The sequence below is a fragment of the Ambystoma mexicanum genome, chromosome 9, assembly GCF_040938575.1.
Source record: "Ambystoma mexicanum isolate Mex_15411 chromosome 9, UKY_AmexF1_1, whole genome shotgun sequence".
NCBI classification, from domain to species: domain Eukaryota; kingdom Metazoa; phylum Chordata; class Amphibia; order Caudata; family Ambystomatidae; genus Ambystoma; species Ambystoma mexicanum.
The window spans coordinates 355977469-356005450 of NC_090931.1; the positions used below are offsets into that span (position 1 = coordinate 355977469).

A 27982-nucleotide genomic window follows, 5' to 3' on the forward strand; every position below is an offset into this window, starting at 1 on the left:
TCCCTCCCCAGTCTCTCTCTGAGACACACGTTGCAGTCAGACACGAAATTCAGCAGATGGTCACAGCACACTGTAATGGAGGCAATTAATCTATTAATGGGCTTTAAACGCCTTCCGTGCAGTGCACAAGGCCTACTATTACTCTGTGTTAATCACTTCCCAGTTGTCCTCTGCAGCTCGGTCCAGGGTGCTCTGACTGGGCAGTTTACTTCTTGCCATATCCCCTCTCCAGAAACACACGCTCCTCTGAGCTAGCAAGTGTTTAATGTATTATAGTTAAGAAATAATGCAGATTTAAGCAGACCTGAATTCTGCTTGTTGTAATATTAGTTCAGGGCCGGATGTCTGCGCTCGGGCCTTAAAAATCACAACTTAAATAAAATGAATCATGTGTCCCTAAAGTTCATCTTTGCGCAAATCCGCCCACTTTGGGGCCCTGCCTCCAGGACCCGCCCACTTGGGGGCCCTCTGTAATTTTTGCCCACGGGGCCCGTTGCCTTAAATCTGCCACTGCTGCTGCCCACATGGTGTTAAAGGCAGGGTTTCCGCCCTTGTGCCAGTTCGTGCCTGAAGAGTAAAGAGATTACACCTGTCTCTGTGATTTATTTGTTATGCGCTGTGACGTCCCGAGTGTGCACTGGGCATGCGCGAGCCTCGTTCGGGCCCGCGCATGCGCAAGGTAATAAAGGAAGTCCGTGCGGCAGTTGCCGCCGGGTGATGCAACCGGCAACATCGCGTCTGACTCCTCTGTGCATGTCTGTGTGTGTGCATGTGTGAGTGGCTCCCTACACCCCGCTGGGCCACACAACAACTGGCGACGAGGCGGGATGCTGCACGAGCGCTCGTGAAACACACATGGCACGTTGTAGCAGCGACGCCACGGCAGATGAGTCACGGATCCGGCGGGTGCATTCCGGCGACGTTCTAGAAGCAGCACAGTGGTAGCGGCCTGAGAAGGTGCTTGTGCGCCACTGGCTCCATTTCTACCAAAGTTTGTAATTTCTGGCTGTCCTCCACACACAGAGGATGGCCCATTGAAGGCAGGCACCACATGAAAGGGACCTGAAAGCAGCAAATTGCAACAAGGGGGGCACCCCACGCAGTAATAGAAGTGAAGGTACGTGCAAGACCCTCCAGAGTCAGGTTTGCAGCCTCCAGCCCAGCAGGAGGTGCCTGTGTGACCTGTGAACATGGCAGACAGTGATGGAGAGGCAGAAACTGCAGCGGTGGCGGCGAGAGCACAACAGGGATCCTTGTTACCCATGCAAGAATTTGATGTGTCAGGACCCCCTTCGAAATTGGGCCCAAGATGGCGGCTTTGGATCAAAAAACTGGATATGTACTTTACAGCAACGGGGATTAATGATGACAATGCAAAGAGGGCCACCTTGTTATACTCAGCAGGCTTAGAAGTCTTACGCATTTACGAGTCCCTCAACTTGCAGGTAGGCACATATGCTGAGGTGAAGAAGGCGCTGGAGAACTATTTCATACTGCTCTCGAATGTCGACTACGAGAGGTTCCTCTTCTGCGGGGAAAAGCAGAGGGAGGAGGAGTCGCTCGACCAGTTCTGTGCCCGGCTTCGAATGATGGCCACCTCTTGTCGATGGGACAATGATGAGTGCATGATACGTAATCAGGTTCTACAAGGTTGCAGTTCCAGCAAACTGCGGAGACAAGTGTTAAGAGAACCAGGCTGGTCCCTGCAGCAGATATTGGACAGTGGCAGAACATTTGAGCTGGCCGAGTCCAGAGGTGCGAAAATGGACGTGGCGGTGCGTCCAGGAGCTTCGGAGGAAGCATTCGCCATGGGGAAACGGTCGATGTCAAGAGACAAGTGGGGGCAGAGAAAGCAGGAAAGTCGCTCGACTGCAGGGTCTGACAGCATTTGCCAGCAGTGCGGCTATGATCTGCCCCACTCAGAGGAATGTCCTGCCAAGGACAGGTCATGTGGCAGATGCAATGGACCTGGCCACTATGCCCGAATGTGTCGCGCCCCCGCCCCGGTGTCAGTGCAGAGAGTCCCAGCCAGAGCACGTGGCGGTGGCTCAAGAAAAATGCGAAGTATCGCGGCGTTGGAGCAGGAGATACAGAGGCTTCACATGGCAGAAGAGGAGGAGGAGGAAGAAGAAGAAGAAGTATTCTTCATCTCGAACATTGCTTCAGGTGCCAAGAACAAGAGACAGCCTAAATGCGTAGTCGACACCCGGGGGGTGCCGACGCAAGTGCTCATCGATACAGGTGCATCGGTCTGTGTGCTGGCCGCAGACCACTATAGGCGGATTCCGGGACCTCCGGCGCTAAGCACATCAACTGCCAAGATCTTTACGTTTGGTGGGGATACCCCCCTTCCAATTGATGGCGTGTTTATAGCGCCCGTGTCCAAGGAAGGTAAGACCATAAAGGCACGTTTCTTCGTTACGGACGTGAGCCGCCACTCGTTGTTCAGCTGCGCAGCGTCCGAGGCCCTGAATTTGGTCCATTTCACGATGGCAGTTTATCAAATGGACATCGAGGTGCTGTTAAACAAATTTACAGGCATTTTTGAAGGGGTCGGAAAGTTGAAAGCACCACCGGTGCGGCTGCACATTGATAATACGATCAGGCCAACCGCCCTGAAGCACAGGCGGATTCCGTTCCACCTGAGGGAAAAGGTAGAAGAGGAGCTTTGCTCGCTGGTCAACAATGACATAATTGAAAGGGTGGAAGGGCCGACACCCTGGGTATCCCCCATAGTAGTGGCGCCAAAGCCGAAGCAGCCAGTGGCTGTGAGAATTTGTGTGGACATGCGTCTCCCCAATGCCGCCATTAAGAGGGAGAGGCACCTCACGCCAACGCTGGACGATATTATAGGCGAATTACAGGGAGCGAAAGTATTTTCGAAATTGGACCTACGAGCGGGCTATCACCAGCTTGAGCTCCACCAAGACTCTAGGTTCATCACCGTCTTCACGACGCACAAGGGGCTTTATCAGTTTAAACGCCTGAGTTTTGGCATCTCCTCAGCGGCGGAGGTCTTTCAGAACACTATAAGAGGGGCACTCGCAGGCCTAAAAGGGGTGTTGAACATAAGTGACGATATCTTGGTGTTTGCGGACACAGAAGCCGAGCACATGGGAAGGCTCGAGAGCACACTCAAGAGATTGCACGACCTAGGCCTCATCTTGCACCGCCAGAAATGTGAGTTCCTCAAAGATCGGATTGGGTTTTTTGGGTTCATATTTCACGCAGCGGGAGTGTCACCGGACCCGGAAAAGATCAGGGACATTCGAGAGGCAGCGGCGCCAACATCCCCCACGGAGGTAAGAAGCTTCCTGGGGATGGTGAACTATTGCGGATGCTTTATCAAGGGCCTCGCCTCCTTATCAGAACCTCTCAGAGCATTGACCAGAAGCGATGCAGTGTGGAAGTGGGAAGGCAAGGAGCAGGAGGCGTTTCAGGCCCTCAAGAATGCCCTGTCGGATGGGGACACTATGGCCTATTTTAACCCCACCGTAGAGTCGGAGATTGTCGTCGATGCCAGTCCGGTGGGAGTGAGGGCAGTGCTTTTGCAGCCGGATGGAAGAGGAGACATGAGACCTATTGCGTACGCCAGCAAGGCCCTCTCTGATACTGAAATGCGATACTCGCAAATTGAGAGGGAGGCGCTCGCCATTTTGTGGGTTTGCCACCATTTCTGCCTGTATATTTTGGGAAAGCCTGTGATAGTGGTAACAGACCACAAGCCCCTACTACCAATACTGGCGGGTCTCTCTTCGAAGCCGCCACCAAGAATAGAGAGGTGGATGCTGGCTCTGATGGAGTATGGGGTGCGACTAATATATAGGCCAGGCACCAACAATCCGGCGGACTACCTGTCACGTCACCCCAACGCTGGAGGTACCAACAAAGGCGGAGAGGTGTCAGACTGCCAGGGACTACTCTGTCATGTGGTGGATGGGGCGCTCCCCATAGCGTTGTCGAGAGCAACCATTGCCTCAGAGTCATCCAAGGATGAAGTTTTTGACATCACTAAGGAGGCCATTAGAAGTGGAGAATGGAGGGAGATGCTGCGCAACAACTCCCGGCGCCAGCAGGAGGCCCAGAGAGATCTTCAGGCACTCTGGCGGGTAAAGGAGGAGCTCTCAATCTCCGATGATGGTCTGCTACTGAGAGGGAGGCAAATTGTAATACCGCAGACACTAAGGAAGCGGGTGCTTGAACTGGCACACATCGGACATCAAGGGGTGGTCAAAACGAAAGCAAGACTACGACCAAAGGTGTGGTTTCCGAATCTAGAAGAAAAAGTCAAGGGCTTCGTGAAGAGGTGTTTGGCTTGCCAGGCGGCGACCCCGGGAGAAAGAGCTCCCCCTATAAGCTCGATGGAGCAGAGTGAGAAGCCGTGGGGGACAATCCATGTAGACTTTGGTTCGACGGGTCGGGGCATGTATTTCCTGGTAGCCGTTGACCAATGGTCGAGATACCCGGAGGTGGAGGTGGTAGAATCAACGGCAACATAATTCACCACGAGGACATTCGACAGAATGTTTGCAGCACACGGCTTTCCGGAGCTGCTCTGCTCCGACAATGGACCACCGTTTACCGGCAACCAATTTGCGCAATACCTCCGTGATAGGGGAATACGGCACCGCAGAGTCTCGCCATGTGGCCTTGCGCTAACGGAGAAGCGGAAAGAATGATGCGCACGCTGAATAAAGTGCTGAGGATCTCGGCCAACGGAGGTGACGACCTGCAGAAGAAGCTAGTGGAGTTCTTGCGGGAATATCGGACCATACCCCATCAGTCCACCGGTGTCGGCCCGGCGGAGGCCCTGTTTGGACGCTGCCCCAGAGGAATGATACCTGAAATGGAGGGGAGGAATCCGGGCATCATAGACAATGAAAAGGTACGACAAGAGCGGGCCATACACAACTAGAAGGAAAGTGACAGACGAGGCCTGCAGGGCAAGGAGATCCGTGTCGGAGATTCAGTGCTAGTCAAGAACCATCATCCCGAAGGAAAGCTAGCTCTACCGTTTGACCACACCCTTGGAAAATCACCCATGTAAAGGGGACCATGGTGACGGCCGCCTGTGAGCGCGGTACGGTCACGCCTAATGTGTCTTTCTTCAAGAAGGTGGACACATCAACAGGAATGTCCAGTGCCCAAGACGTGCCCGCCCAGGAAGAAGGCCCTGAAGAGCTGGGCGAGGAACCGATGAACATCGGAGCCCCAGCGGCGGAAGCGAGCACGGAGACCCCAACAGTCACGTCTAGGTATCCCTCAAGAGTGTCCAGGAGACCGCCTGCCCGTCTCAAGGACTATGTGTTGGACTCAGGGGACTGAGCTCAGGATATCCGTGGCCGTCAGTAAGTGATGGGAATAGACCTGCTGCCAGGTCGCTCCAGTTAATGTTTTACTAAGTTAACTTCATGTTGTTGTTTGTTGTTAAAGATAAAAAGGGATGTGACGTCCTGAGTGTGCACTGGGCATGCGCGAGCCTCGTTCGGGCCCGCGCATGCGCAAGGTAATAAAGGAAGTCCGTGCAGCAGTTTCCGCAGGGTGATGCAACCGGCAACATTGCGTCTGACTCCTCTGTCCATGTCTGTGTGTGTGCATGTGTGAGTGGCTCCCTACACCCCGCTGGGCCACACAACATGCGCCATTAACGCCAGTGAGAACATTTAATAGTGATCGCGTTATTGTCTCTTTGGTTTTACCATCTATACTATTTTTTTTAAAAAATAATAATTTGAGGTCTATTTTATTTAATCCTAAAAATCCAACCAGAAATTACAAAGACATTCATTTGTGTTACGAAAGCCGATGTCGAGTTTACAGCCCGTTTGAAACTAGAAACCTGCTTTGTCCATAAGGACATTTTTTTTATCCAGTCTCCTGCTCCACCACTTGCCTTAACTTCCCAATCAGGGAGTCATCGCGTAACTTCTGTCTCATAGAATGTTCATTCCTGCGTGACTCTAGGCGTGCGAGGGATTTGCCAGCGTCGACTGATTGGCTACTTTAAGAAGAAGGCGGGGCCTGGAGGCCTCGATTGGAGGGGTTCCTGCGCTTGCTGCTTAGGTTACGTCACAAGGACTGTGTGCACTGTCAGGCCTGTGCAATGGAAGAGCAGACGCACCGCAACAGAACTCAGAACGTTCGTCCCCCAGCCTCGTCTGGCGGGGGCGGCACGGTGAGGAAAGTTGAAATGTTAAATGCAGGGCCCGGAAAAGGGCGTCCCATTTCTTTTTGCGGTCCTCTTGTGGACGTTTTGCATCCGCACTTTTCTTCCCGGCTAGGGAGCGTTCATCGAGAGGTGGCAGGTGCCCCTTGACCTACCTTCATAAAAGGGCGTGGCTGATCAATCCTCAGGCTGTGGGGAAGGGGGTGCTCTTATTCTCCGAAGGCTTGGAAAATATGTCGATCGTTCATCCTATATTGTGGCCTTTAGATAAGTACGAGGGTTCTTTTCACCGAAAAGCTGGCTGAAATGGTGGGCCTTGAATTTAGCTTAATGTTCAGGACTATGATGACCATCTATATTTTTCGCACGAGTTTTGTCCACTCTGCCCACACTTGCAACCAGTCTCCATCCTCAAATGTCTCAATTCGTCCAGGCCCGCCCTCTGCATGCCCCGGTTTCTCTTGGCCCTTAACGCTTCCATTTCACCCCACCCTGTATTTTACGTTACACCAGCCTTTAAGGCCGCCTCAGCCCTGCCATACCAATATGCCCCAATACAAAAGAGGGGCCAACCCCCGAATTTATGGGGGCGGGGTGGGGTGGCTACTTTAAAACTGATCACCACAGCCCCCTTTGGAGCACCGCAAACATTATTTTCATGAAGTTATCCCAGTTTACTATGTACCATATATGAACATAGATTCCACGGACACTTTCTTATCCCCCAGCTCAGACTTGTATGACCAGTCTATAGTTGCAAGGAAAAGCTTCAGATGCGTATGTTTGTTATGCTGGCAGAGTACATCTTTTACTATAATGCACTCTGACCTATGTTTTACACTCCTTCCCAAAGGCTTGGCGATTGTCAGAATATCAGCTAGAAGGAAGTTTCTAGGATTGCTGGCCTGAACTGGCAAATCATAACCAACTTTCCGGTTTGCCTGACCTTTGGTGTAATACGTATGTTTTGTTGGTTGAACCTAGTTTTCTTAGTTGTGTGATTTGGCAATTTGTGGAGTATAAAAATTAGGGCGTATACTTTAATATGCATAGTGGACGTTGTTATATGGGGGGGAGCTGGTCATGGACATTGCACCAGCCCCCTATGGTACTATGGGACACCAGCACCACGGAGGCCCAGTGCCTTGGAGGATTGGTGGCTGATCATGGACATCGCACCAGCCTCACCCCCAGCGAGGTGCTATGTGACACCAGTACCTTTTGAGCCCCCGTGCCTCTAGGGATGGCAGGTCTAGGCCTACCAGCACATGCGGACCCTGGTTGCCTTCCTGGCAGGGGCCCCCATGGCAACCTGGCCTGCAGGCCCTGCTTACACAGGGTGGGCCTGCAGGCCTCAATGAGAAGCTGACTCAGTTCATTCTATTTTGTAGTCTGCAGCCGCTCTGTTGCACGTGCCTGCAGGGCTCCCTTTTATTAGATTGGACCATGACGCAGTCATGGCCATCTTAAAGGGCAATGCACGTGGGGGGGACACATCCCCCTTAAAGGGCAACACAACATGGGAGGGTTACTACACTACATCCCTCCTTTTTCATAAGGAACAAGCACGTTTGATTACAACATAGATGACTATCCCCCCAACACCCCTTACACTACTTCAGGGTCATGGCACCACCTTCAAATAGACTATGCTACTGATACACATATGGTCTCAATACTTAAAGACATGTAACGCATATCAACCCATCACCCTCAGGTGACAGTCACAGTGGGCGAACCACCGGTGGATGGTTGGCAGTTAGACCACAAATTACAACAACCCTTTAATTAACCTGGGGTATGGACTTGCAAGCATTACATGACGACCATGGGTAGCCAGCCACTTGTACCGTATAGAGCACCCGTACCAACTGCAGGAGTACAGCTTCACATCACTGTCCTTTACTTAGACCACTTTAAGCATGTAGTTACAATGCAGGTTCACAGTATCAAAACGCATGTTTACTGAGTCCTCTTTAAGCAATGGCAGGACTGCAGGAGACCAGTTCGCCTTCCATCAGCGTGAGGTCAGGAGTCACTACCCAGGGTCCAGGTCCATTGATGGTACAGTTCAACATCAACCAAGCGGCACCTGGCATGCTTCAGGGGCCACATCGGCATAGTCGCTTGATATTGTGTACAAGTCAGCGAGACGCAGATCGCTGGACGTCCAGGCTGCTCGGGCACGGGGTGACAGGGCACCACTCGCCCCCTTTTTGGCGATGTTCCCCCAGTCAGGAGTGTCTCTTTCATTCAGGGGTACAGGAGGGCGCACAAGCACTCGTAATGAGCTGCAACCCACTTCTTGCCTGTCGCACTGGTCCTTGGAGTTGGCGGCCGGGGCTGCATAGTTTGGTTGGACACAAGTTGTTGGTTTGCCTCAGGGGGCTGAGAGGTATCGCCCCCAAGCCCACGCTGGCCTGGTCCTCCGATGGCATGGTATGCTGGGTGACCCTATCGGCAGGCAGTCTGGGCCCCTAGCTCTCTGGTTCCTGGCAGTACTGTAGGAGACATTAGTGGCATGGTGTTGAGGCCACTTGTAGGGGAGGCAATGTGTCTTCGGTGGCTGGGTGACTTCCGTGGCAGGGTGTCATGGTTTCCTGATGGCATTGTGTCGGGAGCTGTTTGCTTCTATTCTCGTTTGTCTTGTCTCTCGACTGCTGGTACAGTGCACAGGTTCTTGTCCGGCTGGCAGTGCGGGAATTGACTGGTGTTCCAGGTGTGTAGTGTAATTCAGTTTCTCAGATCACCTGGCAGTGCAGAGCGCCGCTTGTCCCGTGCTTCGTGTGCAGCCTCTCAAGCATGCCACTGTTAATGGTGGGTACAGTGTGCAGGATGCTCAAATACCAGGGCTTGGAGTTCCGGTGAGCACAAGGGTAGAAGTCCTACATTAGAGGCAGTGTGGCCATTGTTGGTGCTGGTGCACTATCTCTGCTTGGTGGCATGTGCTGACATGGAACACTTTATTATTCACTTTCTTCAATTACACCACTTGACGGCTCAGGCTCATAACGTCATTCCTCCATTGTTAGTGCCTACGGTGCAAGCATACGTCTTGTCTTTGGCCCTGACTTGACGCACCTCATTTTATGTCTGGAGGGCTGTAATTTGCGTGGCAGCCAAGAGCTCTGACACCGCAGCATTTCCGTCAACTACCGCCAGCGGCCCGGGCTTTTCTCGAGGGCCACTTGTTTCCTTTACATTAGCTCCGGCAGGGAGCATGCATATTTTAGACACCGCCTTCTGGCCTGGCTTCTTCTGAGGGCTTGCGGCTTGGTTTTATTTTCCTGTTTCCTTAGCTCCAACATGGAGCTCTACATCTCTTCACCGTTTGCCGGCCCAGGCTCTTCGTATGGCAAACGCTCTGTGAACTCTGGCGTGAAGAGCCCTTCCTTCTCTCTTCTTGCTGCTCCGAGCCGACCGGAGAACTGTAGCAAGGCTCCCGACCGGAGCACGCTCTCACTTTCCCCGCCTCAGGGCCCTGGATCAGGTTGGGTCTTTTTCCTGCTACTGCTCCGGATTGGAGCACTACATTGTTTTTACCGCCGGGCCCGGGATCATGATGAGGGCTCCGGCTTTGTTTTATTTCTTCTGCTCCCGCCGGAGCACTGTGGCAGTGCTCCAGACCAGAGAACCTCCTCCATCTCACTGCTATAGGGCCCTGGCTCATGCTGGGGCTCGGGCGGTACTGCAACATAGGACAGTGTTGCTGCCTGTAGGGGGAACCCACCTCCAGCCGTTCGCTCCCGACTGGAGCACTCCCTCTGTTTCACTGCCAGCCCTGGGATCACAGTGGGGGCTCCTGCGGTTCTTCTTTCTGTTACGGCAGATGGGGGCTACAGGCGAGACCCGAGATTTTTCGTGAGTGCTTCCTTCGTCGGCGGCAGGTGCCGCAAGGAGCTGCAGATTGGATGCCCAAACACCCGCCTCGCAGAGGGCCGCAGCCGGGGAGGACCCACTGCAAAGGGTGCCTCTTCTCTTTGCCTCTAGCCTGGGGGCGGGGCAGCACCCTTCTTGTCCCGGCGGCTTACTGTTGAGGCACAGCGGTCCCGTTCCTTAGGCGGGAGACATTTCTTTCACGGCTGCGGCCCCACCATGCTTATCTCGGCGGCTATCCACAGGGCACAGCGGACAGCCCTCCTAGCTGCCACACGTCCTCTTCCTTCTACGGGTGGGGGAGGGAGCAGCACAGGCGGGGTCTTTGCACCAGTTTGCAAAAGGGTGGCCTGATCTTGGGCCATTTTCAAAGCAGAAGATGACCTTTGTAGACTTTCCAGGTTTTCGTTGTTCGGCGAAGATAGTCTTTCTGCAAATTGATCAAAGTGCACTTGAGCCTCCGCCATAACTTCAGTCCTTGAGATGGATTAATTGGGCACTTCAATTGCCTGGTCCATTAGGTGCGTTGAACCAGTGAGGAGCAGGCATAAGAGTCTCCATTTGCCTTACTACTTCAATCATAGCCGAGTCCGGAATATCATCAAGGATTATTAGTAGTGGTTCTTTACCACTCAAAAGATCACTTGAGAAAAATGATTTAACAGATCCTGTTGTAATGGGCCTAGCGAGCTGCTTTTTTTTCTCGACATTATTTCCCCAAAGGGATCTTATGTCGATTGGTCACTATTTAGATGTAGGAGGGCGGAATAATTATTTTCCTGGCATTGCTGTCGTAAAAGTGTAAGCATACATGGGTTGACAGTAAAAGTCTTAGTTCCAGGATGAGCAGGTTATAGCATGAACAGGTCCCAGGCTATAGGGCTGCAGTCATTGCCCGGGAGCTATGATGGCTCAAAGGCAAGCCCCGGTGTCACAGATTAATGAGTCGTATTAAGACAAGTTGGCTCAGACCAGGCGAATTATAGCAAGAGACAAGTGTTTGTTGAGCAGAAAGCACACATTCACTTATAATACAGGAGCTGCTTTCAAAGGACAAGAATAGACACATACTGTACATAATATAGGCTCCATTGAATACAAACTAACGCATAGTCTGTTGCTTGGCTCTAGCAAAGGCGATGAACTGGACATAACTTCCTCTTTCTAACCACAGAATAGCAGCTTCCTGTCTCAAACAGCTAAATTGAAGGGATGCCTTTTTCGCACCAGTCAGATCAGATAAGCCAAGGACAGGAAGCACAATACCAAAAATACACACGGACGGTTGAACGTGTGCACAGACAAGTATCACTCTTCAAAAACACCTTCATCATAATTGGGTTTTAAAGTGAGCTAGGAGAGAACAACACGCTTTGCATGTTCCCCTAGCAGAAGCATATTCACTCTAAGGGAAATATCCAAGAGTCAAAGACAATACCTGTCTCTTGATTTTGCACATAGGTACATCATGCGTGCAAAACAAAGAAAAGCACAGGAGCAGGTTCAAGCTCTAGACTAGCTTTTCAAGCTGAGGAAATGATGCACACGTTTTTAGGCAGATGCATATTCTGAGACTGAAGGCATGTTTTATTATGTTACACCACTCTTGATCATACCATAGCTTAGTGTAGACCAACATAACAAAGACTCCATGTCGCTCAAGCTGGCATCTTAAAATGATTAATTGTACTTATTCTGTATTAACCTGTTAAGTGCCAAGGGCGAGGTATCTCGTCCTTGGCACTTAAGGAGTTAATGCAACGGAAAACATTAGGAGGCATTGAATGGAGAAATACCTAAATCACTAAAAAAGGCATTGGCACTGGGGGGGAAAACCCATGGCAGTTAAATGTAAATCATGCTTATAGCTTATGCAATGATGCTCTTCACATGTTTGGTAATATAATACGTTATAATTGGTGCTTCCATAGCAGGTGTAATGAGAATTAGAGCTGAGAGCAGAAGTGATATTAAATATATTGACTTGCTACCTTCAAGAGTCAGCTTCATATTTCTGAGTAATGCTTCATAATGAGGTCTCTTGGAGCCCAAACAAACTACACAAACATTTTTCTTGGCGGTGTTATGTCAAGGGGTGCAAATACTCCAGGAAACGGTTTTAGCGCTAGACTAAATTCCGAGGGGCATCCCTCGCCATAGAATACAACGTTTGATTCCCTGCCCACTTCACACAGCCCTATTTTGGATGGAGGGAGGGGGGCAAAAAATCACGCCCCATAGGGGCAATTCTGTCTGGTGGCACCCGCAACTGATGGGACATCTTGGAGATGACCAGGGCATTAATAATCTTTAAATAACCTCATGTCCCAGTCACAAGAGAAGGACAGGGCAGAATTTATATGTTTTTTTTTTCTTTCAAAAAAGCTTTTTTTAAATAAGACATTAGAGCGAGTACAGGAGATGGCTCACAATGAAATCAATATTCCCATCCATTGTAGAATGGGTCTATATGATTGGCTCAGAGCAGTGCACTGCCATACAGTGAATACAAATTTCACAGTTGCAGTGGCGTAACTCGGTGTATTGCTAGCAGAATCACTCTTTACTTACCTAAAGACCCCAGCTAACAGGACAAATAATGTATATGCAAAGACCCCAGCTAACGGGACAAATAATGTATATGCAAGTCCCCTAGTGAGGGGTGACTTGGACACCATTCGGTATCGCCCATACCAGTATCATGAATTGGCTTTAACACATACAAATCGTGTCAACTGGTTTGGAGGTAATCTAGTTTACCCACAAACAGGTGCAAGGCATGGCCCATTAGCCACACCCAATCTGTCATTTAAGTTCTTGGCCCGGTTTCATCCAAACTGTGGCGGTCCATATTTGCAGGCTCACTACCAATTGTAAACCACCCACTTTGATGCAGTGCGTAACATTGCACTGCAATATCCAGCTCAGCAGGGTATAGCACCCGCACAGCAACCTCAAGGACAGCTGGATGCAGGTGGGGTACAGCTACAGACATTGAGAATAATATTGAGATCTTGTCCATCCAAGAATGAAGACATTCCCAAGTGGTATTCAGAAAAATTATGACAATTGCAAGCTGCCTATCCACAAGTCACTCCTCGGCACAGACATAGGGCCCTAGCTATGTTTCTTCCATCTGGCTGCGCACCGCCTCTAGCGAGCTGTGACAGCTGGATCTCAATCTATTGCTGGCTTTATTTACAGCTGATAGGCACGCTGTCCATTACATCACTAGCACTGATAATAGCAGACATGAGACCACCAGGCGTGGCCGCAGCCATGAATTTAGTCCTGTCTATAGCATATAACAATTATCAAATGGTTGAGAGCATAATCCTACCCTTATTAAAAGGAGAGCCTGCAAGGTTAGAAGTCCATAAAAAATTGTCCCAATTAAATGAACAAGAAAAAAGGGAGCAATTTGGAGACATTGTGACATCCACCTATCAATCGCTGGGCAGGGATCACTTGGGTAGAAGACCTGCAGAGACACAGAAAAAGGATAACCAGGATCTTAAGCCAGATAGAGAAACACACCACAAAGGAAGGCCCTCGAAAGGACGAGGATCGTTCCATGCTAAAAGTGGCAAGAAACCACAGAGGCAGCAATTATCACTCATAGAGGAAGAAACATATCCCGAGCATGGGCATAAAAATTAGAAATCTGCAGGAGATGGGCAGAGCCCGCGGTGGCAATGCAACCACAGGGGTAGACGGTTATGGGGTAAGCCTGGGGGCCAGTCCCATTTCAGACCTACTGACTATGATTGTAGAAATGGGGAAACCAATGAAAGTCCACAGAAGTACGGCTCTGATGAGAGCCTGTCTCCTTCCCAAAAGGCACGGACGCCAGACCGTTCTAAGGCTGTGGGGAAGGAAGAGAAGGTTGAGAAAAAACACATGGCAGCCCTACAGGTTTCACATAATGCAGAGTCCACGTACTCATATCATCGTCCCCAAGACTAAGCGACACACGGATTGGATTGAGGTCCTATTAGACTCTGGGTCTGACATTTCCATATTTGAATGCAGCCACAAGGCACTGTTGGAGCACAGAAATGCGCAGATCACTATACCCAATGGGCAGACATTTGCAAATAATAAAGTGTATGTTGTAACTATTCAGCTAGAAGGCGAACACCCCAAGAAAATTGAAGCACTGTTTTGGCCAAAGCCACACGTTCAATATAAAAGGCTGTTAGCATTTCAAGATTGTCCACCATTGTATGTAAGGCAAGCACCAAGGGATGAGGAAGTGGTAATGCCTGCTTTTGCAAACTAAGTAAGTAGGTAACTAGTGCAACAATATGCAGGAAAATGGTCAGCACTGCAGCTGTTTAAAAATCATGTATGGCATGATAAAGAATGTCCAGCACATGTGATTCGAGTGCTGAAACCACCCCCGCCACAAAGTCAGTATCCGGTCAAACCACAGGCAGTTGCCCACATGCAAACCATATTGGACCAGCTAATGGACAGAGGGGTTATCCTAAAGCAAGCTAGCCCACATAACAGTCCAGTTCTCCCAGTTTTTAAACCTGATGGTACCTACCGTTTTTATTTTTCAGATTTTCAAATTTTGAATGCACATTGTAACACCTAGGCGGTCCAGAACCAACACAGTTCTGGATTGTTAGCTAATTTACACAGATGTAAACATAAAACAAACCTTGATCTAGGCAATGGGTATTTCACACAACCTTTAAGTGTAGAAAGCCAGAAATGCACTGCATTCACGTTTTAAGGGAACACATTTCCAGTTCACTAGAATAACACAGGCGTATAAAAATTCACCTAGCACGTTCTCAAGTAGAATACAGAGCTTACTCGCAGACATTCCTAATTGTTGGCAGTATGTAGATGATATTTACATCACCCATGAGAATCTCGGTGAACACTTGAACAAGAAGTCATTCACACATTGGCTGCAAAAGGGTACCTGATTAATTTAAAACAATCAAGACTAGCTCATCGTGAGCTTACCTTTCTAGGATTCACTCTTTCAGATGAGGGCAGAGGCCTGTCGTCAGATTTTCTTGAGAAGTGTGCCAATATGAGACCGCCCACTACGCTTAGACAGTTACAGGCCATTCTAGGGTTATTACATTTTGGCAGATCGTATGTTTCTAATTTTGCTGAGCCAGTGAAACCATTGTATGCTTTGATGAAACCGAATTTCAAGGCAGCTCACTGGCTGCCAGAACACACTCTCATTCTGCACCTGGTGTATTCATTAATGACTCACACTGGTCCTTTGCAGGACAGGGACACAGATAAAGACTTAGAGAAAAACCTTGTGGTGGGAGACAATGCTTTCACATACACAGTGTGCAATCTAGGGGAGACAAAACCAATTGCATATAAGTCACCTGTATACTCCACACCCCAGTTAAAATTTACACCTGAGGAGAAAATTCTGGCTTCAGTTCAGATGATTGTTCAGAAAGAGAGGCCATTGGCAGCAAATAGAACCATACACCTAAACACACCTTTAGCTAAACTTGAAGCTGCCACAAAAGCTAGCGTTCCAAATGCAAAGGCATTACACACTAGATGGATTCAATGGTCATCATCTCAATGTGCTCCAGATTTAAGGTACGATAAGGCAGAATAGCAAAGACTAAGTGGATTGAGTTGGACAATGTACACAGAGCCAGACACCTCACGGCCTGACATACCATTGTTTGATTTTTTATTTCCAGGTAATTTACTCTGATGGGTCTGCCATTCCAGCGGTGGGGACACAATCTAAGTACCCTGCAGTGTGCGCAGCAGTAGTAGGACACTTACATGAAGAAGCATTTATACACACTGATATTGCAACAAAGCATCTGGGAGACATGTCTGCCCGGACTGCTGAATTGCATGGATTACTGCGCCAAACAGATTCAGGTAAACCCACACTAGTAGTCTCAGATTACATTGTCAGGGCTTATAATACTGACTTGCATTGGTGGATGATAAATGTCTTCCAAGACATTAGACGTAGAACTATTGCTTCCAGACAGCTCTGGAAGCAGGTTTGGGATTTTAAACAGACTTTCCCTTTGCTATGGGTGATGCACATACCAAAGGGCACATTCATAGCACTGGCAATGCACTGGCAGATATATATGCCAAAGAGCACACAGTAAGGAAAACAATAGCAGCCATAACTCGCTCAGCGACCGCAATGGATGAGGAAATAATAAAGGCTTATTTAGGTTTTGTACCTAGGCCGAAAGGTTTCCCCAGTAATTATATTTATGACATTGAAAATAACAAAGCAATAGTCACCATTCCTATAAAAAAAGGGGAACCTATTCAAAGATTAATCCCTAATAGAGCAGACCGAGAAAAGCTGATTGCAGCCTACACGCTGGACTTGCATCGGTACATTTTGGGGTGAGTGCAACTGCACAGGTGCTCTTTGATCGCTTCTTGTGGCCAGGGCTTCGACAGCAGGAAAATATATATAGCAAACTTGTTTAAAACAACTGTGGACCACAGCAAAAAACCTAAAGAGGTGCCTTTTGAGAAAGGGAGACTCACCCTTTGAGATCCAATATATGGTTCATATAGGCCCACTAACAGCAAATCAGTCATACATGCACTTACGGATGTAGAAGCGATGACCGCGACCAAAACGCTCCATGCTGACAATGGTCCTGCTTTCTCGGAGAGGGCCTTGAAGAAGGCATTGGAAGCATGGGGAACAGAGTTGCAATTCTCGAACCAGTTTTCGCCTCAAACTAACGGGGTTGTGGAGAGAACGAATCAGACCATAAAAACTAGCCTGACTAAATGGATTCTGTCACTGGGAGGTAACTGGTTAGACCATGTGCCCTTAGTAATCAGGAGTGTGAATAATTTACCACACCAGTCTCTATGCAACCGTAAAACCCCCATTTGAACTCTTGTTTGGGAGAAAGATGTATATGTCTGACCTGCATACTCTTCCCAACGCCCTATCCAGGCACGAGCAGCTGCTGGCGACAATGCTGCTGAGGAAATCCCTCCAGGTGGAAGCTGCTGAGGCCAGTCCTGAGAATACTCTCAAAGCAGGAGATTGGGTCCTGGAAAAGATCCATGACAAGACTCCATTTGGCCCTTCTTAGAGACCAGCAGTGCAAGTGATCAGAGTGAAAGGTTCCAGAACTGCCATTCTACCTGCACTACCACCTAAGAGTGGTACTAGGCAAGTTTCTGTGGACCACCTAAAGCCTGTGGCAGATGGTTACTGCAATGTTTCCACGTAATCTTCCTCTTCCAAGTGAGGAGCCCACGGAAGATGAGGAATTGGAGATCCGGCAAATGATGCTGATATGTGTTGAAGATGAGGAAGAATATGCCAATCTTGACTACACGTCCACAATTCAGGAAAGTGCTGCAAGTCTGCCAATGTGGAAACAGAAAGCCTTTCTAGTTGCTAAACTATAAAGAGTTCTTTTGGACAGACTTTCTAAAACAGTGTTATAAAATGCTGGCCGTGTATTTTCTCCTACTGTGATTCAGCCTCATTTTATTTTTCATCTCACTGACTTCTGGGCATTTTATGGACAAGGTTTCCATTCCACCTATAAGCAAAGCAGTTGTTCTAAAGCCTTTAAGTTCTTCACATATGTGAGAGAAAGGAGAGCTCCACTAACCAGGAACTCCAGCCTCAATCCTCTAACTATGTGTCATGTGTGGATGCCATCATTTAAGACGTATAATGGCCCAGCAACACAGCTACAAGTACACACCTTTTCTGTAATTGATGAATCCAGACTGTTTGCACCCAGTAATCCTGTGTCTAGAACATACAGAGAACTGTTAAGAACTAGGCTTCAGACATTTGTACTAAATGCATTATTTGATGTTTGATATGGAGGATCTCCATGAAATGGGGCCCCATGTGTGTTATGTGCGATATTACAATGCTTTTTACTTGTCAAACGTGAGCCCATTCTATGGTCCAAATACACATTCTGGGAACACTGTGCAGTGCCACTTCAAACTGACAGTACTGAATTCAAAGCACAGTTCCATAAATTTCATTGTGACCATACCAAGCAGGGATTACAAGTTTGAAAATCAGTACAAATTCCCTCCAGAGCCACGTAATGCACCACATGTATGTTGCAGATTCTGTCATATTTGACAGAGAATACTTTGCAAACATGACTGAACAAAGATGGTGAGGAACTGTCCCTCTATAGTCTACTTGGGGTCAACAGACATGACAAATTAAAGGGGTTCACACAGGTTCCCACATTTAAAGTATTTCTTAAATTATATGTCGTTCCAGACCACTTGCAGCAATAGAAACCTGAGTTTCTACCCCGAGTTGGAAAAGGCAGAAGGTGAGTTCTAGAGTGCGTCCTATAAAGAAGCAAAAGAAGGCAATGGCACCAAGCATATTACTTATGCATCAGGGAGACCTGTGTTCTGGGCAGTTCAAGCTAATTAATGCAATAAAAGAAAATCAGGACTCGGTGTGGGCCCACCATGTAGGGCGTGGAACTCCCATAACGCATCCCTGAGACAAGCTATATCCATAGGTAAGGTATGCCAAGGAATGCTTTCACAGTATCACCCGAATAAGGTGATACTATCGCTAGATATCTTCATAAGAGAATTGGACAGCTATCATGCAGTCAGCTACTAGTCTGAGGCGCACCACCTGCACCACTTCTGACCCTAGTCTACCTTATGAGGTGGGACAAGCATCCATAACAGGAAAAACATACACTTGGTCACAAGCAATAATGCAAATCCTGCAAACAAAGTGAGGCAGTACCGCGAGGGTTTAATATTTCAGACTCTAATGATCAAGCATTACAACAAGGCTTCTACGCGCTAAGCAATGTCATAACGGATGTAGTGGGTTTTATTCAAAATGACTTATCTATCATTAGAAGCGACCAAGAAGCCTCAGTAAGTCTTTCTGTAGTAACTGATTTTCTGGACACTTAGCAGAGGGGTCCCAGATTGAAATGTGATTTCATGTCCAGAACAAATGCAGGCACTTAACTTGTCCAGGTTTGCAACACGCCAGGCGATGTCCGGCTCCACCTTCCTATTGCTTAGTGTACTGGCAAAGAGTGTAGTGGCAGCATCTGCTTGGGCGTCAGGCTCCACAAATTGGATTGTGCTCGGGGTACTAGACATTCCCATTCAAACAGCACCCTGAATCATATGTCAAGAATTACACTCTTGGGGTAATGTGCATTGGGTGAATGATACGTGAGTCAGAGAACATTTTTGTGGTGCCATATTCACATGAATGTGTGTCACCATCTAGGCCTGAAATAACATTTTACTCATTACGTGAATGCAATGGTTCTACTAGAATAATGTGTGCACATGCTGAGCCAGGGAATTCCTGCGACAGTAACTCGAAATGAAGACTGCCTATTCCACCAATTGACTCATTCTACAGTAAAGCGCATAGCCTACAAAATGGTTCATATTTGGTAAATTTCAACCAATCTTGCTGTTATGTCCCTATATGGATACCAACTCTGATCATCGTAGGCACGAGTTAAATGCTGTGGGTTTATTTTGGATCCACCTAGATCATTTCAATAAAAATCATTATCTTGGCCTGGCGTCACTTTACAAAATATAGAGTACCCGAAATTGAGCTTATACATAGCAAAGCTGTTAAAAATGTGTGTGGAGGTACGAAGCACTGAAGATGCATATCTCCAAGTACACTTTGCTGTGGTCAAACAGATTACATCTCTGTTAGGCTCCGAACATACGCGGCAGGAAGCCTTGCACTCTCTGACAGTTCACAGCTCGGTGGGATCAATACAACCCTTTCTGTAGTGACAAAAGCAGCTTCAAGTCTCCTACATGAAGGGTTAATTGCCTTGGACACAGTCATTAGAACATTGACTTTGTTGAGTGCTTGGTACAGCTGGCTGTTGGTAATACCTGGACTTTCTCATATTTTGTTGTAGACAATGAATTATGACAAGCCACAAAATGAAAGCTCTTGAAGCAACCTGTCTCCTACACAGAAGAGAGCTGTGCAGACTTCTGGGATACAAGCTATGTTCACTTTCTTAAAAACATTTCATTTTGTCATTAATCAGGAAGAAATCTATGATGTCAGCCATCGCTAAATGCGGAGTGTCAAGAGAATCATTGCTTGCAAAGAACTGTTAGGAAAGATTTCATATTTGAATCTAATTTTCCCTCCGTGTGGCAACCCCCAAACGTTTTGCTGCTGTTTTACACCCTGATCTAAACTTTGCCAGAGAAGCGCAGCCCTCCGCCGCACTCCTCTGAGCTTTTGCTCAATTCTTATGGGGAAACTGACATGCCCTTAAGACAGTCAGTATTGGGAGACTTCGTTTCCCTTAGTCCTTTCCTCATGTTGCAGCTTTTGTGCAACATGTAACAAGAGTGCAATGTAACTTACCTGACTGCACTCTTGGGTCTCTAGTAATTCCAAAGGCCCTAGAAACTCTCGCTTGACTTATCATGAACTGTGCACGTCACGGACAGGACTGGTGGCAGCTATCGTTTATCTTATGTTTTGAACCCTTTTTTGCCATGTTATCCGCGCTTACCGCGTTTCGCACGAATAGGTGGCCTGGCTCTAAAATGGCCATGCCACACGGTTCTTTGTCCTGTCCTTTGGCCATCTTGCCCCTTCACCTTCCCCAGGTCGAGCCGACCCGCGTTAGTCCTTATTTGGTCATGCACTTTCCCGCGAACCCCAATGTTTTCGCGGGCGTCTGCATGCCTTGTGTGTGTGCCTCCAGGATGTTGGCTGGGATATCTGTTCCCAATACAGATCCTGAGTGCCAGAGAGTCTGGAGTTTCCTGAATGCCTGGGACCACAGTGGTCCGTGATTGGTCCAAGTATGGAGTGAGTGTTCGCGAGCAGATCTCCCATTGGGTCCTCTCCGTTTTGGCACGAAGGGAACTTTGGATAACAGGAGGCTGAAAACACCACTACCATGTCGATCTCCTGAGTTCACACCGAACAAGGGATAAGGAGCCAAGTATCCGGCAACAAGAAGCCGAGTCGAGGAACTGCTGGTGACCCGCTGAAGGTTTGGCAGCCTGAGCCCGCTGTCGTCCTGCAAGACCCCTTTGCCTCTGATCGTCCTAGACGGTCTGCGAAGGCACTTCGACCCATTGGAATAGTGGGACCAACTATTCTCTGCACCTTCATCAAACCCTGCAAGTAAGCCTCTTCAGAAGTATCCCTGGGCCAACCAGTGGACTGACCAGCTTACACGGGACGTTTGCTCTGTCACCGCCGCCGTTTCGGGAAGCCCTCGAAACTTGGCCTACTGCTAGCTCTGTGTCCACGGCACCCTCACACCGAATTACGTACACTTGGCATTCCCAGGTCTGAAGTGAGACGAGTGCGCCCTGACCAGAGTAAACGCGGTTGCCGTGTTGCCCTGCTGTGGTAACAACCTGTGCACGTTTGCTGCATTTGTGACCCCCTCGACCCTGCATCCTGCTACTGTGGAATCGACACGGTGTCGAGACGTCCTGCTTGTCGCATCCGAACCTGCCAGCAACGTGAACTGAACTGGCGAAGTCTGGGTCTGCCTGCGTCAGGGACCGGTGAGTAGTCCATACCCCAACCGGTGGTCCCTTGCGCAGGAGCCCATTTATTTTCTACCGCTGTTGCGAAATAGCGACTCTATCCCGCACTCTCACCCTGCCTCTGCCCACAATTGGAGGCCTTGCTTGAGTAGTGGGGACTTGTTCTTCATCGCCTCATCCACCTTCCTGAACTGTCAAAGATCCTTGAAGAGACCCTATTTTGTCCATTGGCACAAGCGGGTGCAGGTACTATTGAGCATAAGGCTCCTCTCTTCGTAGGGCTTGGACTACCTCATAGGTGTATTTCTGATGTCAAACTGGGTCTAACGATTACTTGCACTGCCTGTTTTCCTCCCGATCTAGGTGGTCTACATATTCCGTGCTCCTAACTCCTTAGACCCCTCGGTCTTGTATATATATTGTATTGATTGGGATGTGTTGGGTTACTTTAGTATTATTGTGATTCTTAGCTATGGTCGATGTTACAAAGGCCTTGTAATAAATGTCTATAGTTTTAATATAACACCTGTCCGGAGTGTGCTCATTGAGGTCTTTCAGTCACCATCACCCCTCTTGAGACTTAGTCTTGACCGCTGCCATCGCTACCCTGATTGGTCTTGCTTGTCCAGAGGTTGCCCTGTTCCAAGAAACTAGGCTGGCCTTCTGAACCTCTGCCCATCCAGGTCAGAGTTCAGAAATCCATCTTAACAAGAACGTAGGAGTCGCAGCCTCGCCGTCCAGATTGGCAATGTGGCGCAAGACTCTCCAGGACATTGTCTGTGCATAGACATTTGCGGAATCCAAAGGTACTTCCTGCAAGTATTCTACTGTGACTTTATTGAAAGTCCCCCTGAAACCACACCAGATAATGGGGGGGCATGCCAGAGCAAGAGAAAATGCTCCGAAAACGACAAAAGCGACTATTGTCAAATGCATCAAATAACCCCAATGGCTCAGCAAAGGAAGCACCTGGTCCCTCTGTCTCACAGCCCGACACAAGTCAGCCACAAGATGATCGATGCATACTTGCAAACCCTGACCTCCAGGCACCTGGGGGGCAGGGGGAGGGGTTCAGCACCACGAGTGATGGATTTATCTGTTTCCAGGAATACATGGCACAAGGAAATGATGCCCAAAACGGTGCACTTTGATGACATGAGCTTTCTGTTTTCCTCTCCACTGTGCTTCTTGACGCACCTCAGGAAGAGACTTGCCATTAGTCCAGAGTTCAGGATACCTGAGCAAACATACAAGTTGGATGACCTCCACGTGCCGATCTCTGTGAGTAACAAATTCACTTACTGGTTTATTTTCAAGGACTTCGATTCAAACTATTAACTGTTTATGCATGTCACATGTCACAATGTGCTCAAGAACACACATTCCACAGCCCATTGGGTCAAGAAACCAGGGGCCAAGCTATGTTGGTTGCTAATTACTAATGCAGCCTCATTACGACCCAGGCGGTAAGTTACCGCCTGGGTCGTACCCTTACCACCATGGTGTAAACTAAGTTTACACCATGGTGGATGGCGGATTTACCGCCCCATTCCAAGGTGAGTGGGGCGGTAAATCCCCATTTCCCATTTTACCCTTCCCCATTCCCATTTTTGCCCCATAGGGCATAATGGGAGTGGGGAAGGCGCTAATTACGCCACCGTAAATTACGGTGGCGTCATTAGCACCATGGTCCCTTAGCGCCATGGATTTTAACGCCTGCAAAAAGCAGGCGTTAATATCACCATGGCTGTTAAGACGGATTTCTGAACTCTGTCCTGGTGGCGCAGAAGTTCAGAAGGCCAACCTAATTACTTGGAACAGGGTAACCTCTGGACGAGCCAGACCAATCAAGGTAGCGATTGCGGCGGTCAAGACTAGGTCTCAAGAGGGGTGAGGGTGACTGAAAGCCCGCAATGAGCACACAAAGAAAGGACACTTACAAACTACTCCAAACAGGTGTTATATTAAACATATATACACATTTATTCCAAGGCCTTTAAAACAATGACCGTAGCGAGAAATCACAATACAATTCTAGTAAACCAACACATACCATACCAATACAATATATATACAAATACAAGCAAGTCTCAAGCGTTAGATGCACGAAATGTGTAGTCCACCTAAAAGGGAAGAAAAACAGGCAGTGCGAAATAATACTTAGACCCAGTCCGCCTTCAGAGGCACCTAACTAAAAGGAAGTCCGAGCCCTACGAAGAGTGGAGCCTTGTGCTCAAAAGTACCTGCACACGCTGGTGCTAACGGGCAAAATGGGAGTCTCTTCGAGGGAAATCAGGCAGTTCAGTTTAGTGCACAAATGAAGAAGAACAGCGTTCCGCGACTCAAGCGCAGCCTCCACTGTGGGCAGAAGCAGAGCGCCAGTACGGAAAGGCGTGCTGTTTTGACACAGCGGGGAAAAGCTATGGGCTCCTGCAGGAGGGCGACCAGTTCCTAACTATGCTACTCACCGGTCCCCGATGCAAGCAGACCCAGGCTTCTCCGCGTCAGTTTGTCGCTGGCAGGTTCAGAAGAGCAGGGGACGTCTCGTCGTCGTGTTGAGTCTGCAGCAGCAGAGTTGAGTAAAAGACGTCTCAAACGAAGGAACCCGCACAGTTTGTTACCACAGCAGGGCAACGGAGCGGCCGTGTGTATCTGAGCCAAATGTACACTACTCACTTCAGACCTGGGAACGCCAAATGAACGAATCGTGTGAGAGTGACAAGGACTCGAAATACTACACAACCTGGCGGCGGTTACAGAGCAAGACTCCTGTGTAGGCTGGTCAGTCTGCTGGATGGCCCAGAGACGCTTCCGAAGGCTTACTAGCAGGAGATGGTGAAGATGCCGAGAATAGCTGTTTCCGCTATTCCAAGGGTCGAAGTACCAGTACAGGCCTTCTGGTTCGATCAAAGGTGAAAAGGGTTTCACAAGGCGACAGCAGTGCAGAGGAGCAGTCCTTCAGCGGGTCACCAGCGATTCCTCGGTTCAGCCTCTTGGTTGCAGGATACTTGGCTCCTGTATTCCTTCGTTCGTGAGAACTCAGGAGATCGACATGGTAGTGGTGTTTCCAGCCCCCTCTTATCCACGGTTCCCTTCACGCCAAAACGGAGGGGACCCAATGGGAGATCCGCTCATCAACACTCACACCATTCGTGGACCTATCACGGACCACGGTGGTCCCAGGCATTCACACCACCCTAGACTCTCTGGCACCCAGGATGTGTATTGGGACCAGACATCCCAGCCTACATCCTGGAGGCACACACCAGGCATGTAGAAGCCCGCGAAAGCATCCGTGTTTCGCGGGAAAGTACATGCCCAAATAACGAAGGCCCCGGGTCGGCTCGACCTGGGGAAGGTGAAGGGAGCAAGACGGTCAGCGGACAGGACAAAGGAGCCTCGTGGTCTGGCCATTTTGGGAGCCAGGCCACCATTTTGTGTTAAGCGCGAGAAACGCGCTTAAAACGCCAAAAGGAGCTCAAAACACAAACGATCGCTGCCACCATTCCCGTCCGTGAATCACTTTCACCGATCAGTTACAATCCTAAACGAGTATCTAGGGCCTGTAGAAGGCTAGAGACCCAAGAGAGCAGTAACTTAGCTTACAATGCCCTCTTGTGTCATGTTGCACGAAAGCCGCAACATGATAAAAGAAATTACGGAAAACAGCGTTTCCCGGTACTGACTGTCTTAAGGGCATGTCAGTTTCCTCGTAAGAAAGGAGCGAAAGCCCAGAGGAGTGCGGCAGAAGGCTGCACTTCTCTGGCAAAGTCGAGAACAAGGTGAAAAACAACAGCAAAAAGTTTAGGGGTTGCCACATGGAAGGAAAATTACCTACAATTACGAAATCTTTCCTAACAATGGCGCTAAGGGACCTTGTACTCGGGCGTTAAGGGTCGGCGCCGTTAACCCCTTAACGCCTGATTCGTAATGAGGCCCATGGATTCTCAAAAGATCCTTCATCGTATTTTGAAGCTATCGCCAGTAATGATTTTTCAATTAACCTTTATACCTCACATTAAATACATGCATTCATTCGCACATTCTTAGCTAGGTCCAGTTGCAATATAATGGACTCATGGCGAATACCTCAATGTTAGATACATGTACTCATTCATGCTGATGTTGGCAAGTAGTGCTAAATATTTGAAATGTGCTGCCACCATTGATATTTTTTAATTATTTTGTGTATAGCACACAGTAGATGCTTCTAGGCGCTCTGCAATTTATCAAGCACCTCATGTTGATTCTTGCATGCAACAGCTATGTGCTAAAATATGAATGTATACATGGTTTTTCCTTTTGTTTTGTGTGCCACCAATATAGGCAATTATGTAAATATAGCTCCCAGTAAGGGTATTAAGGACTTCATGGAGCTACAAATCCTTTGATCTGTGTCAAATTGCCTTGAAGCGGGCGGTGGGGGTGTCACGGATTAATGAGTCTTATTAAGACAAATTGGCTCAGACCTGGCGAATTTTAACAAGACTACAAGTTTTTGTTGAGCAGAAAGCACACGCTCACTTATAATACAGGAGCTGCTTTCATAGGACATGCATAGATACATGCTGTACATAATATAGGCTCCATTGAATACAAACTAACGTGCAGTCAGCAAAGAACAAACGCATAGTCTGTTGCTTGGCTCTAGCAGATGATGGCTTCCTCTTTCTAACCACAGAATAGCAGCTCCCTCTCTCAAACGGCTAAATTGAAGGGATGCCTTTTTCGCACCAGTCAGATAAGATAAGCCAAGGACAGGAAGCACAATACCAAAAATACACACAGACGGTTCAACGTGTGCACAGACCATTATCGCTCTCCAGCTCTTCAAAAACGCCTTCATTATAATGGCGTTTTAAAGTGGGCTAGGAGAGAACACGCATTGCTTGTTCCCCTAGCAGAATCACATTCACTCTAAGGGAAATATCCAAGAGCCAAAGACAGTACCTGTCTCTTAATTTTGCACATAGGTTCATCATGTGTGCAATGCAAAGCAAAGCACAGGAGCAGGTTCAAGCTGTAGACTAACTTTCCAGGCCGAGGAAATGATGCACACATTTTAAGGCAGACCGAGTCCCGCTTTAATATAAAAAGCTGAACAGGCTGAAGGGAGACACACAGCGCTGCTGAAGAAATCATGGGGGGCGGTGGGGGTGGGAAGAGACATCCATTGCAGGTCCCCAAGCAGAAGGCACGAACGAAGGGGTGAGCAGGCCCGATCGATAGGAAGTCGTGGTCAACTCACATGCAGCCCCGGAAGGCCTGAAAGCGTGAGTTTGAATGTGGAAGTCGAACTGTATGTATATTCTGAGACTGAAGGCGTGTTTTATTATGTTACACCACTCTTGATCATACATAGCTTAGTGTAGACCAACATAACAAAGACTCTGTGTTGCTCAAGCTGGTATCTTAAAATGATTAATTGTACTTATTCTTTATTAAATGTAAATCCTGATTATAGGTAATGCAAGAACGCTCTTCAATGTTTGGTAATATGTTACGTTATAGTTGCTGCTTCCATAGCAGGTGTAATGAGAATTAGAGCTGGTAGAGAGCAGAATTGATATTAAATATATTGACTTGCTACCTTCAAGTGTCGGCTTCATATTTCTGAGTAATGCTTCATAATGAGGTCTCACCGAGTCCAGACTAACTACACAAACATTTTTCCTGGCTGTGTTATGTCAAGGGGTGTAAACACTCAAGGAAACAGTCATAGCAGCTAGACTAAATTCCGAGGGGCATCTCGCCATATAATACAACGTTTGATTCCCTGCCCACTTCACACAGCCCTATTTTGGGTGGAGGCAGGGGGGCAGAAAAACACACCCTATAGTTCACCGGGAGCTAGGACTGCTCAAAGGCAAGGCCGCAGTCACCGCCTAGGAGCTAGGTCGGCTCAAAGAAGCCCGCTTTCACCGCCCAGAAACCAGGTCTGCTCAAAGACAAGCCCACAGTCACCGACTCAGTAGGCAAAGTTCAGTTTCAGCCAGCAGGATTAATTATCGGGTGAGAAGTGCCCCCTTGGAAGGCAGTTAAGCGTCAATGAAGCCCTTAGGCACCGGAAGAAGGTATGAGGTTTGGAGCCAAAAGTTACAACTCGCGCAATTGGAAAGTTATCACCTCTTTACAATGGTCCCACAAAACAGGCGGGTGGACGCAGAGGTTGGAGCAGAGGGCATCAGGCACTCGGCTGCCTCTGACTGCCTCTCTCCACCTCTCTGCGTCAGGCTAGGTTATTTAAAGGAAAGGCCCGCCTCCAATAGAGAAACACAAAGAGCAGACTGCAAGTCAGTTTACTGCTCTGACTGCCTCTCTCTGCCTTTTTTTAAATAATTTTTTTTTTTGGGAGTACACTTCGATATACCACCATCAAAAGCTAGGAACCCCTTTTTT

The 27982-nt window shown here is 48.4% G+C and overlaps 1 protein-coding gene across 1 annotated transcript in view; it reads left to right on the forward strand.

Annotated features, from left to right (window-relative positions):
• Positions 1-6035: 6035 nt before the first annotated feature.
• Positions 6036-27982, forward strand: part of FKBP6 (FKBP prolyl isomerase family member 6 (inactive)) — a 513007-nt gene continuing 491060 nt past the window's right edge. The window contains exon 1 of the mRNA XM_069614783.1: positions 6036-6175. Within this exon, the coding sequence (XP_069470884.1) occupies positions 6104-6175 (72 nt within the window). The 5' untranslated portion in view covers positions 6036-6103. The remainder of the gene's footprint in view (positions 6176-27982) is intronic.